At 40.8% G+C, this 14,761-nt stretch overlaps 1 protein-coding gene across 2 annotated transcripts in view; it reads right to left on the bottom strand.

Annotated features, from left to right (window-relative positions):
* Positions 1 to 1,612: 1,612 nt before the first annotated feature.
* The window catches only part of LOC133609735 (uncharacterized), a 44,173-nt gene continuing 31,024 nt past the window's right edge, over positions 1,613 to 14,761 (bottom strand). For both annotated transcript variants that reach the window (XM_061965606.2, XM_061965605.2), the window contains exon 5: positions 1,613 to 8,059. In XM_061965606.2, the coding sequence (XP_061821590.2) occupies positions 7,848 to 8,059 (212 nt within the window). In that variant the 3' untranslated portion in view covers positions 1,613 to 7,847. The remainder of the gene's footprint in view (positions 8,060 to 14,761) is intronic.

The following is a 14,761-nucleotide window of genomic DNA, read 5'->3' as shown; positions in this document are numbered from 1 at the left end:
GTTGGCACGTTGTGTAAATCGTAAATAAAAACAGAATAAAATGATTTGCTAATCCTTTTCAACCTATATTCAATTGAATAGACTGCAAAGACAAGATACTTAACGTTCGAACTGGAAAACTTTGATTCGTTTTTGCAAATATTAGCTCATTTGGAATTTGATGCCCGCAACATGTTCCAAAAAAGCTGGCGCAAGTGGCAAAAAAGACTGAGAAATCACTTATTTGGAACATCCCACAGGTGAACAGGCTAATTGGGAACAAGTGGATGCCATGATTGGGTATAAAAGCAGCTTCCATGAAATGCTCAGTTATTCACAAACAAGGATGGGGCGAGGGTCACCACTTTGTGAACAAATGTGAGAGCAAATTGTCAAACAGTTTAAGAACAACATTTCTCAACCAGCTATTGCAAGGAATTTAGGGATTTGACCAACTACGGTCCGCAATATCATTAAAAGGTTCAGAGAATCTGGAGAAATCACTGCACGTAGCCTTGAATGCCTGTGACCTTGGATCCCTCAGGGGGTACTTCATCAAAAAACGACGTCAATCTGTAAAGGATATCACCACATGGGCTCAAGAACACTTCAGAAAACCACTGTCAGTAACTACAGTTCATTGCTACATCTGTAAGTGCAAGTTAAAACTCTACTATGCAAAGCGAAAGCCATTTATCAACAACACCCAGAAACGCCGCCGGCTACGCTGGGCCCGCGCACATCTAAGATGGACTGATGCAAAGTGGAAAAGTGTTCTGTGGTCTGACGAGTCCACATTTCATATTGTTTTTTGGAAACTGTAGATGTTGTGTCCTCCGGAACAAAGAGGAAAATAACCATCCGGATTGTTCTATGTGCAAAGTTGAAAAGCCAGCATATGTGATGGTATGGGGGTGTATTAGTGCCCAAGGCATGGGTAACTTACACATCTGTGAAGGCACCATTAATGCTGAAAGGTACATACAGGTTTTGGAGCAACATATGTTGCCATCTAAGCGCCGTCTTTTTCATGGACGCCCCTGCTTATTTCAGCAAGACAATGCCAAGCCACGTGTTACAACAGCGTGGCTTCATAGTAAAAGAGTGCGGGTACTAGACTGGCCTGCCTGTAGTCCAGACCTGTCTCCCATTGAAAATGTGTGGCGCATTATGAAGCCTAAAATACCACAACGGAGACCCCCGGACTGTTGAACAACTTAAGCTGTACATCAAGCAAGAATGGGAAATAATTCCACCTGAAAAGCTTAACAAATTGGTCTCCTCAGTTTCCAAACGTTTACTGAGTGTTGTTAAAAAGGAAAGGCCATGTAACACAGTGGTAAAAATGCCCCTGTGAAAACTTTTTTGCAATGTCAAGTTGCTGCCATTAAATTCAGTTAATTATTATTTGCAAAAAAATTAAGTTTCTCAGTTCGAACATTAAGTATCTTGTCTTTGCAGTCTATTCAATTAAATATAAGTTGAAAGGAATTTGCAAATCATTGTATTCTGTTTTTATTTACAAATTACGCAACATGCCAACTTCACTGGTTTTGGGTTTTGTATAAATAAATAAGGTACAACAAATTACACTGCACTATGACGGCCTCAAAACAAATAAACAGCACTCATGAGCAATATGAACAATTTAATACAGAAGATGAATCATCCCCCACCCAAAAAAGCAGTAAAAAAGCCATCCCCATAAATCACAAAGCTACAACCTGAAGAGATCTAATTAAGGAGCCATTTAGGGAATGAACATGAAGTTAAAGTGGACGCAGGTGACGGTAATGTAAGCTACATTTTGCAGTTGCATCTCTCCTTTTTTTTTGCTGAATGATTTGTCATCACAATACAAAACAGTCATTATTATATTATAACTATTTAAACCATTGATTCTCTGGTAAAAGCAAACAGGCCACCCAAAAACAGGACGACCACATTTTGTTTGAAAAGCAGTGACCAAGAAAAAAACCCAAAAAAACACAAGCATAAAAATAAGTGGATATCATGTGGATATTTTAAAAAGCTGCAAACATTTTTTTTTTGGTTTGTTTTGCTTTTTGCAATAATGATGCAAATGGAAAAAAAAGCCCTTGATCACATCGGAGCGATCCTTGAGTCATTTCGTTAAGAGTGATGACCTTCAAAACGAAATAACAATATTAGCTGTATCATTTTTACCGTTGGCACGGTAACCTTCCAACATACATTGTCCACTTTGCAGAGGGAGTAGACAAGCTATTAGCTGGTCAGTGGAACTCCTGAGACAGCTTCACCACAAATCACAGCCTGCAAAAAGCAATAAAAAAGTGGATTAAAACTGCATTGGTTCGAGCTCGCTGTATTCAATAAGAGCACCTTGGTATATTAAATACAAAATTCAAATATTATAGTCATCGCTTTGAACAGATAGCAATGACACTTTATGTCAACACATATGTGGTGTTGTTCAAAGAAATGTACATTTGCAGATTGTTGCCTTTATACACCACCATGATGGATTTGATTGGAGTGTAGACTATTCATCCATCCATCCATTTTCTACCGCTTATTCCCTTCGGGGTCGCGGGGGGCGCTGGAGCCTATCCCAGCTACAATCGGGCGGAAGGCGGGGTACACCCTGGACAAGTCGCCACCTCATCGCAGGGCCAACACAGATAGACAGTAAGTTAGTCTTAATTTTACAAATGACAAAATTTACCTTTGAGCCCCTGAAAATAAACATATTCTACATTTAAAATGTGTGCATATTAAATACCATATTTGGGTGAAACTGTTTAGAATAAAAGTCCCCGATTATACAAAATTGACTTTTACAACAGTAAAATGTGTTGCAAAAGCCCATTTATGAGCAATAACGTGAAAAAAAAACAAGTGTTTTGACGTTTGAGGCTATGGGCCACATGGGTGTCATTCTCTAGGGCAGGGGTCGGGAACCTTTTTGGCTGAGAGAGCCATGAAAGCCAAATATTTTAAAATGTATTTCCGTGAGACCCGTATAATATTTTTTAACAGTGAATACAACTAAATGCGTGCATTTTTAAGTAAGACCAACATTTTTAGAGTATAATAAGTCTCTTATTCTTTTTAATAACATTGTTATTCTGAAGCTAACCAATAATAAATAAAATACTTCTTACCTTTAATGCGACTTCTTGAACAGGTGCGCTAGAAGACGGATGGATGGATTAAAATGCATGAGAATGTTTTATATTTTGAACGCTTTTTTTAACACTGTGATTACCAGCGGAATTATTCATTACTTAAAGTAAAGTTAAAGTACCAATGATTGTCACACACACACTAGGTGTGGTGACATTTTTCCTCTGCATTTAACCCATCCCCTTGTTCACCCCCTGGGAGGTGAGGGGAGCAGTGGGCAGCAGCGGTGCCATGCCCGGGAATCATTCTTGTTGATTTAACCCCCAATTCCAACCCTTGATGCTGAGTGCCAAGCAGGGAGGTAATGGGTCCCATTTTTATAGTCTTGGGTATGACTCGGCTGGGATTTGAGATTGATCTGAGAGCCAGATGCGGTCATCAAAAGAGCCACATCTGGCTCTCGAGCCATAGGTTCCCTACCCCTGCTCTAGGGGGTAAAAAAATAATTTCATGAGATAGGCTCCAGCAACCCCCCGCGACCCCAAAAGGGACAAGCGGTAGAAAATGGATGGATGGATGGATGTCCAGATGTATGTGTCAAATGGGCGCTCTTAGCATGAGGTGTGCTCAAAAAAATGGATTCACAGCCAGAGTGCGATTGATTTTTTTTACAATTCTAATTTGATTCCAAGTTTTCAAAAAATTATATAAAAAAATAAAAAAATCATTTAAAAAAAGACAGGTTTTTCTTAGGCCATTCCCATGCTTACTAACTGTTAGTTAGTCAGTAGCCAAAGTTTAAAAAAATACAATACAAATCTTTATACCAAATAATATATCGCAACAATCATGTTGACTCGAGAATCGATTCTGACCGAGTTTTTGGTAAGATTCCCATCCCTACTATGCAGGTCGAAGGTGGGTTCTTGCACAGAACGCCATTATGGCTAGAACCGTCACTGGACATGCTAGGTGAGCCCACCTGGTTTATATGCTTAAAGTACCAGTAGAATGTAAAAACAAGTTGCCTCTGTATTGAAGATATTATCATATATATCTGATTAATAACACAGAAAGACTTACAAAGTTTGCGAGTAAATACATATAATCAAAATAGTATTCATCTCACAGAGATTCCCGAGCCATTTTGAGAGATAATGAACATGATCCGTGGCGTAAATGTGGGAACCAAAGATCCCTTTCAAATCAACAATGCAAATCATGCAGACTTTGTGAAAACGATTACTTTGGGACAAATAATGATCCAGAACCTTATATTTTTGGATATAAGGAGGGTGAGCTACAAGTTTTAGAAGCTTTGTGCTAAACAGATCCAGCTTTAGTGAAACACTATCGCATCATGGAGCAGTATTGCTAAGTGCTAATCAAGAAATACAAACTACGAACATAATAAAGCGATCTGCTCTTACGGCGATGATGATGGATGGGATGTTTATAACTTCCCGTTTAGATGAAGAATTAATCATCATCTACATGAAGGGTTAAAAGGAAAAGTTGCTGCCTGCAGACACCGTCTTCAGTTGTGTGACTGTCCCCATCGCCAAGTATGAATTGAATGTCACAGATGAACAACTTCTAGATTTAGAGTTTTAATCCTCCTTTATCCAAATGAGAGGCACGATTTATTATCTAGAACAGTGGTTCTTAACCTGGGTTCTATCGAACCCTAGGGGTTCGGTGGAGCCTCCGTCGCGGAGGTCAAGACACACCCGACTCATCGTGTAAATAAAAACTTCTCCCTATTGTCGTATTACGGATACGGCAACAGCAGAAGTCACACTGGTTTTCAGGTGTGTAATTTGTTGTGAGTTCATGCACTGTGTTGGTTTTGTTCTTTGAACAAGGTGATGTTCGTGCATGGTTAATTTTGAGCACCAGTAAAACAACATATAACTTTGTCTTGAATTAGAAATTTTTTTTCACTAAAGGGTTCGGTGAATACGCATATGAAACCGGTGGGGTTCGGTACCTCCAACAAGGTTAAGAAGCACTGATCTAGAATAACTTTGACAAGCTGAAACGCAATGAAGCAGCAGGACTTCGACCGGCGTATAGTACAGCAGCAAATGGCTAATTAGCTGTTTGTTACCAATGCGCCACTAAAATAGTTTCAATCAGTCAAAGTTTTTAACTTTGTAGCCCTTAATCACAAATATCTCAAAGGGCTGCACAAGCCACAACGACATCCCTGCTGACGTAGTCAAACTCTGGTGTGGGGTTTGTCTACGTTAGCGCTTATAATAACAATATCGCTAATATTTGGTTTATATTCAAGTTACAAAATGTAAATAAGAGTATTTTTTGGCAGGTTTTGGATAGCTTAGATGGTTTTGTGGACGGAATAGAGAGCCCCTATTGACTCCATTGATAAATGATAATAAATGATAAATGGGTTGTACTTGTATAGCGCTTTTCTACCTTCAAGGTACTCAAAGCGCTTTGACACTACTTCCACATTTACCCATTCACACACACATTCACACACTGATGGAGGGAGCTGCCATGCAAGGCGCTAACCAGCACCCATCAGGAGCAAGGGTGAAGTGTCTTGCTCAGGACACAACGGACATGACGAGGTTGGTACTAGGTGGGGATTGAACCAGGGACCCTCGGGTCGCGCACGGCCACTCTTCCACTGCGCCACGCCGTCCCATAAAGGGCTTTTTATGTTTGTTTTTTTTATTTACGACTTAGAAGGCATAAAAAAAGAACACGTGTTCATGTCTTGGGAATGATAAACAGCACATCTTTGTGGGCGGCGTAGCTCGGTTGGTACTGCTGCCGTGCCAGCGAGATGAGGGTTGCAGGTTCGACCCCCGATTCTGCCATTCTCATCACTGCCGTCGTGTCCTTGGGTTAGACACTCTACCCAAGTGTGACTCACACTGGTTTAAATGTAGCTTAAAGATGTAGATAATGGGTTTCACTATGTAAAAGCGCGTTGAGTCTCTGGAGAAAAAGCGCTATATAGTTCACTTTCTAATTTTTGCATATTTCCAGTATGGCTGATCTGCTGATATGCCCGGAGTGCAGAAGCGTTCCCATCCAGATGTCATCCTACCCCGAATCTACGGAAATTGCCAAAGACATTTGGAGCGGAATATTCAAAATGGATGTCTGAAATTGTGGCATTTTGTGATGTTTCATCGGTGTCTTCACATATTTTGCGGATTGGAAATACAGTTGGATATTGTTTCACAATGAAATACAATTAAACATATCAAGTCAACTTGTTTTTCCACTCTACTGGTACTTTAAGACTTCACAAGGAACAGCTTTGTGTAAAAGCAGGCTTCACCGCGCATCTTAAAATAAAACCTGAAGCTCTGCCAACCAAACATCAGTCAGCGGACAGACAAACTTAGCATGATGTTGCTGTTAAAATGTGAGTGTAATGTTAGCTCTTTAGCTCACATAGCTCAGATAGTGTTGCTAATGTTTGTCCTCACACTGCTATATGGTAGTTCATGAGTATTTACTAGAGATGTCCGATAATATCGGCCGATAAATGCGTTAAAATGTAATATCGGAAATGATCGGTATCGTTTTTTTTATTATCAGTATCGTTTTTTTTTGTTTTTTGTTTTTAATTAAATCAACATAAAAAACACAAGATACACTTACAATTAGTGCACCAAACCAAAAAACCTCCCTTCCTCATTCACACAAAAGGGTTGTTTCTTTCTGTTATTAATATTCTGGTTCCTACATTATATATCAATATATATCAATACAGTCTGCAAGGTATACAGTCCGTAAGCACACATGATTGTGCGTGCTGCTGGTCCACTAATAGTATTAACCTTTAACAGTTAATTGACTAATGTTCATTAATTACTAGTTTCTATGTAACTGTTTTTATATTGTTTTACTTTCTTTTTTATTAAAGAAAATGTTTTTAATTTATTTATCTTATTTTATTAATTTTTTTAAAAAGGACCTTATCTTCACCATACCTGGTTGTCCAAATTAGGCATAATAATGTGTTAATTCCACGACTGCATATATCGGTTGATATCGGTATCGGTAATTAATGAGTTGGACAATATCGGAATATCGGATATCGGCAAAAAGCCATTATCGGACATCCCTAGTATTTACACCACAGACACTACTTTTAAACTATCTAAATTCCAACATCTCTTCATGGGACCTTCAAGACGATTGGTTGGTTGGTTGGTTCAAATTGTACAATATGGGACCTTTAACGTGTAAAGCCAACATTTTTACTACTTTTTAAATTTGATTTCAAATCCAGTATTGTGGAGTATAAAGGCAAACTAAGTTGATAGTTACAATGTCTCCTCCTCTATTACTTTGTTTTTGTTGACATACTCTAAAGAAGTCACTGTGACCAAAACTGTGACTGTGACTAAAGAAGGGTCTTGTGTTTGCTAATTTCTTCAAAAGATGTTCCAGCGGAGGCGTGAAATGTGCTGCGCTAAAGCTACCCTTGGAAGCGTGTTTCATTCTGCGAATCTCTTAAATGTGCCAGCCTGACAGTGCTGGAGATTCATTGAAGTTTGGGCTGTCACGCTCATGGCGGCTGCTGAGGCACACAGGCTTGTGGAGGTCATCTGGTATGATGGAATTCATTAGATGACTAGAAAAGTAGAAGGGAGCACACTCGTGTTTGCTCCCGTGTGACTGAGAGCAAGGCTGGCAACGATCTCTGAGGTTTGTCTGGAGCAAGGCAGTTTTGTTTTGGGGAAAAGGCAAACTGATATTGAGATAATCGACTAGACGGGCCTGTTCTCAGAGCGTGGCTCTGTGCGGCCCACAGGGACTTCTTGTAGGTCGGAATGGGGCGGGGGTGACGGCGTGTAAGGGGGCGGGGCCTCATTGACACCCCTGGAGTCCCCTCCCTCAGAGATGTGATGGGAGGGACGGGCCGCGTCCGTCTGGTCAGCGTCGGCACACTCGCTGTAGGGAGGGGGCTTCAGCTCGTCCTCTGAAAAGAAAGCAGAGTAGAGATGAAAGACTGCGTTGACTCCTCTTTTGTGAAAATCATTTTAAGAAAAAAAAAAAGACTAAATATTCAACATCGAGTACGGTAAATACCCCATTTTTTGGATTATAAGTCGGACTTCAATCATTTCATTTTCTCAAAAATTTACAGTGCGCCTTATAACCCGGTGCGCCTTATGTACAGTCGTGGTCAAAAGTTTACATACACTTGTAAATAACATAATGTCATGGCTGTCTTGAGTTTCCAATCATTTCTATAACTCTTATTTTTTCGTGATAGAGTGATTGGAGCACATACTTGTTTCTCACAAAAAACATTCATGAAGTTTGGTTCTTTTATGAATTTATTATGGGTCTACTGTAAATGTGACCAAATCTGCTGGGTCAAAAGTATACATACAGCAATGTTAATATTTGGTTACATGTCCCTTGGCAAGTTTCACTGCAATAAGGCGCTTTTGGTAGCCATCCACAAGCTTCTGGCAAGCATCTGGTTGAATTTTTGACCACTCCTCTTGACAAAATTGGTGCAGTTCAGCTAAATTTGTTGGTTTTCTGACATGGACTTGTTTCCTCAGCATTGTCCACATGTTTTCAATGGGGTTTAAGTCAGGACTTTGGGAAGGCCATTCTAAAACCTTAATTCTAGCCTGATTTATCCATTCCTTTACCACTTTTGACATGTGTTTGGGGTCATTGTCCTGTTGGAACACCCAACTGCGCCCAAGACCCAACCTCCGGGCTGATGATTTTAGGTTGTCCTGAAGAGTTTGGAGGTAATCCTCCTTTTTCATTGTCCCATTTACTCTCTGTAAAGCACCAGTTCCATTGGCAGCAAAACAGAGCATAATACTACCACCACCACGCTTGATGATAGTGTTCCTGGGATTAAAGGCCTCACCTTTTCTCTTCCAAACATATTGCTGGGTATTGTGGCCAAACAGCTAAATTTTTGTTTCATCTGACCACAGAACTTTCCTCCAGAAGGTCTTTGGGGGCGGTATAGCTCGGTTGGTAGAGCGGCCGTGCCAGCAACTTGAGGGTTGCAGGTTTGATCCCCGCTTCCGCCATCCTAGTAACTGCCGTTGTGTCCTTGGGCAAGACACTTTACCCACCTGCTCCCAGTTCCACCTACATTGGTTTAAATGTAACTTAGATATTGGGTTTCACTATGTAAAAGTGCTTTGAGTCACTAGAGAAAAGCGCTATATAAATATAATTCACAATTCGCAATTATCTTTGTCCATGTGATCAGCAACAAACTTTAGACAGGCTTTAAGGTGTCGCTTCTGGAGCAAGGGCTTTCTTCTTGCACGGTAGCCTCTCAGTCCATGGCGATGCAAAACACGCTTGACTGTGGACACTGACACCTGTGTTGCAGCAGCTTCCAATTCATTGCAGACCAGTTTTTTGGTGGTTCTCGGTTGACTCTCGATCATCTTGACCAAGTTTCTCTCAGCAGCAGGTGATAGCTTGTGTTTTTTTCCTGATCGTGGCAGTGACAAAACTCCGCCATGCACTTCATACTTACGAACAATTGTCTGAATGAATTGAAATGGCTGCAAGTGACTTTCCTGACTTGTTCAAGTCAATGATTAGTTTTTTCAGATCTGTGCTGAGTTCCTTTGACTTTCCCATTGTCGCGTTTGTGACCGAGTCTAATGACTGCATCACATGAGACCTATTCAAATGGGCTCATAAAAGTAAACAGGTGTCGTCAATCATAGTCACTCACATGAAGTTAAGAAGCCATGCCATGAAGCTAAGTATGTTGCTGTATGTATACTTTTGGCCCAGCAGATTTGGTCACATTTTCAGTAGACCCATAATAAATTCATAAAAGAACCAAACTTCATGAATGTTTTTTGTGAGAAACAAGTATGTGCTCCAATCACTCTATCACAAAGAAATAAGAGTTGTAGAAATTATTCGAAACTCAAGACAGCCATGACATTATGTCCTTCACAAGTGTATGTAAACTTTTGACCACGACTATATGTATTAATACCGATTGTGCGTACTGACATTGAACCTCCTTTATGTGATACACGTTATGATGTTAAGTGTGGTGGTGGCAGTAGATAGCAATCACACACAAGAGATGCGTGTGGTGCACTGCAGTTATCTAACCAACTGATGTTTTGTTTCACCCTATTATACAAAACCTACTTTTCTTACATATAGGTACCTGCTGGTGTGTGCTTGGGATCTGCATAAGTCCCGAAAATTTGAGATCAATCCATAAAGGCATTGCGGAAATATTTCTAAATTAATATTGCTTGCTTTCATACTTCCTCAACAACTGCACAACCGCTGACGTCACCAGTTGAGAAATGTCACCAGATTGTCCATATATGGTATACATTTACCAAAAGTGCCTGTGTGCTTCTGCCATTGTAGCCCGCGCTGCAGACAATACGCTCCTTATTCTCGATCCTCTTGTTGTGGGGCAGACTGGCTCATACATGCAGATTCATCCTTTGTTGTTACCATTTCTAAGACAAAGTAGCATATGATTCTAACTTATTCTGTCAGTAGACTTGCTATGGAAGCACTAAAACTACAACAAAATGACAGGGAGAAGACTCAGTCGAAGTGGAGGCACGTAAATAAGACCACCAAAGGGCGCATCCTGAAGAGACAGTCAGAAAGCGGCTTGAAGATGGCCTGTAAAACATAACCTATGCAAAATATTGACCAAATAATTACTATTACATGTTAAGTAGACCACAAGGAAGTGTTTTAAAAGGATGGTTACCTTTCACATTTGAGATCGATACAGTGCCAATTTTTGGTACTTTTGTCTTAAGTGTTAAATGATAAATGGGTTATATAGCGCTTTTCTACCTTCAAGGTACTCAAAGCGCTTTGGCAGTATTACCACATTCACCCATTCACACACTGATGGCGGGAGCTGCCATGCAAGGCGCTAACCAGCAGCCATCAGGAGCAAGGACACAACGGACGTGACTCGGATGGTAGAAGGTGGGGATTGAACCCCAGTAACCAGCAACACTCCGATTGCTGGCACAGCCACTCTACCAACTTCGCCACGCCGTCCCCATAATAAATGGTAATTGTTTAATCATAAAAACTAATTTTGCTGAGCTGATAATGATAACTGTTCTGTCCAGTTGTTATATCTTGTTTTCTTACTACATCATCATGTCTCATTTGAAAGTATTATATCGTAGATTTTTCAAACTGTTGCAATTCCAGCAGTGTATGGACTAAGGTGTGTTGCCCAGTCAGGAAGTAGCCTTTGCCGTTAAGTTAAATCTATGACGGTCTAGTCTTTTGTTGCGCCCTACAAGGTGTTTATACCAGGGGTGTCAAACTCATTTTAGCTCAGGGCCCACATGGAGAAAAATCTATTCCCATGTGGGCAGGACTGGTAAAATCATGGCATAATAACTTAAAAATAACTTTAAAATTGTTTTCTTTGTCTTACTTTAGCTAAATACAGAACCAGCACAATCTGAAAATGTACAAAGTACAAATAATCTTCTTGACAAAACACTTCAAGTTAGTTTAAAATTCTGAGAAAAAAATTGGTGCAGTTTAAAAAACACAGTGACCATGAAGAACATAATGAACGTAGACTTGGTCTCAGTGTAACTACAAAGCCATTCAATTAAACAAAACAATTACCAAAATGACACCATAGCCAAAATCAAGGTAACGTAACTACAAACTTAACCAATGTGAATGTGGACGATTTAAGCATAAAACAAAATAAAACAAACAACAAATGTAAAAACATTCAGGGTGCGCATGGTGCCATCAACCAATTGCGTGCGCTGCACGGAACTCTAACAACTACAAAGATGATGGTCACTGATCATGTTGACAAATCTTTGCATCTTACCGTTTTGTTATTTTATTCGTTGAGTGGTTAATTTACAATTAAATAGGGGTGTGACGGTACACAAACATTTTGGTTCGGTACGTACCTCGGTTTAGAGGGCACGGTTCGGTTCATTTTCGGTACAGTAAGAAATCAACAAAATATACATTTTTTGGTTATTTATTTACCAAATTTGTAAACAATGGCATAACATACATATACACACAGGGTCCATTGCCAGGGTTAATGTGGTCAACATATATCAAATAAAAACTAAATAAGATAAGGCTCAGAATGGTTTCTTAACAAAACCTTTCTACATATGAAGTGCTTTTTTTGATTGATTGATTGAGACTTTTATTAGTAGATTGCACAGTACAGTACATATTCCGTACAATTGACCACTAAATGGTAACACCCCAATAAGTTTTTCATCTTGTTTAAGTCGGGGTGCACGTTAATCAACATTAAACTGCCTCAAGTTGTTGTCAGATTAAATAAAATGTCAAAACTTTTCTTCTACATATAAAAAGTGCAACATTAAACAGTTTCAAATCAACTCAGCCTCAGATTAACTTTTCTTTACCCCCCCCAGCCTGGCTAACTTGGCAGTAAGAGGATATATGGGCTCATTGTTCTTCCACCATAGAAGTGGGTCAAAATCTAGTTTTTAATGCAATATGGACTTATATCTGCTGCTATAAAAACATTTGTTATTGCTTTAGCCCTGCCTGACTCGCCGAGGAGAGGCTGCTTGAATGCGATGGTGACGCTTCAAATGGGTTAGCATGTGTTATGAGAGTAGGGTATGTGTGTGTGTGGCCCTTTAATATGTGACAGCATGTGAGGTGAGTGTGTGGGCGAGCGAGGTGAGGGAGCGGTAGCGTGAGTGCGGGGAGCGGCTCGTGTTTTGTTGGATTGGCTGTGTGCAAGACCTCAATAAAGCCACGATTTGCAACTAATCGCCGGACTTGTAATTTCAGAATCAGAATCAGAATAGTTTTTATTGCCATTGTTTGAGAACGGGTTCACAAACTAGGAATTTTTCTTGGTGCAATCGTGCAACATAAAACACATATAACACAGATTTGGTAATAACAAGAGCTCTAACTGAGCTATCAGATCTTGTTATGTACTTAGAAAGGAATTCAAAGGAGCTACTGTTAGGAGTTATTGTTCATGTGCCTGATGGCCGAGGGGAAAAAACTGTTCAAATGGCGGGAGGTGTGGGTCTGGATGGACCGTAGTCTCCTGCCTGAGGGGAGAGGGGAGAATAGTTTGTGTCCAGGGTGAGAAGAGTCAGCTGTGATCCAACCCACACGTCTCCTGGTCCTGGAGGAGAACAGGTCCTGGAGGGATGGGAGCTTGAAGCCAATCACCTTCTCAGCAGCACGTACGATGCGCTGCAGTCGATGCTTATCCTGGACTGTGGCGCCGGGGAACCACACGTTGATGGAGGAGATGAGGATGGACTCGATGATGGCTGAGTAAAACTGCACCAGCATCTCGGTCGGCACCTTAAGTTTCCTCAGCTGCCGCAGGAAGTACATCCTCTGCTGGGCCTTCTTGATTACCTTGATTACTTGATTTACCCTGGAGTCCGGAGCTGTGGAGACCCACTGCCGGGTAGAGTGAAGGGTGTTGCCCCCGAGAATACATCGGCCCTGGAGGAGTGTCTCCCCTGCGCTCCTCGACTACGGTCTGGGAGCCGGAAGCAGGAAAGGTGCAACACGTTTGACGTGTTGTCAGAAGCAGCTGCTGAACAATGTCGGCAAACCTCCGTCCTCCATTGTTGTATCGCGCAGCCAAAGTGTTCCCAAACGGGAGATCTTAACGAGGCAGGAGGGTCTTCCAGCTCTGGCTTTTACATGTTGTCCTAGCCCGATCTCTGCTAGCATGTGTACTCGTTCGGTACACCTCTGAATCGAACCAAAACCCCCGTACCAAAACGGTTCAATACAAATACACGTACCGTTACACCCCTACAATTAAAGAAGGTATTGTGCATCAATATTGTATCAATCTGGCGCCATCAACTGCCAGCCACAACAGGAGCAGCTGATTGCTTGCACCTGCACTGATTGGAGTAGCGGCAGCCAAACCAGAGGGCGCTTACTGTCAGCTGACACGTCATCTTTAAAAAGTGTCATGTGTGACGTGGGTTACACTTGAATTGCTGTACCAACATCCAGTGGACACATTTAGAACAGCAGTTTCTTTCATTGAAAAATTGCAGCTCATTTTTATACTAGCGGGCCATGGGCCGCCGGATTAAACCCCAACGTTTGAAACCCTGTGTTTACATTGTAAGTATTGCATTTATTACACACCAGCTGTTTTATTGTCACAATTAACTCAGTTGTAGTAGTCATGACCAAATTTGAAGAAATTACCATGTAAAATTGCTAATGCTAATAGCATGTCTATGGCAAAGCCAATGTAAATTAGCATTGCGTTAGCGCATTTTGAAAAGTTGAGCCTTACTTTATGTCTGAGCGTTTTTTTTTAAATCAGGCATACTGGTTTTATTGGCCTGGAAAATTTAAATATTACTTAGAGGCCGCAGTAAGTGTTGCTTGAGTGATTGTTTCCCCGCCATGTTTAAGTCTGCAACTAGACGTGACGTAATGTGAGTGACAGGAAGAAAAGCTCTGACTGCATATGAACTAATAGAAACGACTCAGTCTGGTTATAATAATCAATTTGATCGATACATTTAAAATGTTTCTATATTGATTTGCAAGGCATATTACGGATTGCCGCCCCCGGCAGTCTTATGCATGCATGCAGCAGTGTCACAATGTGCTAACATTAGCTAGCTGATGCCATGGGGAAAAG

The sequence above is a fragment of the Nerophis lumbriciformis genome, linkage group LG07, assembly GCF_033978685.3.
Source record: "Nerophis lumbriciformis linkage group LG07, RoL_Nlum_v2.1, whole genome shotgun sequence".
Classification (NCBI taxonomy): Eukaryota; Metazoa; Chordata; class Actinopteri; order Syngnathiformes; family Syngnathidae; genus Nerophis; species Nerophis lumbriciformis.
Note: the sequence above shows the minus strand (reverse complement) of the source record. Positions and strands in the feature narration are given on the sequence as shown.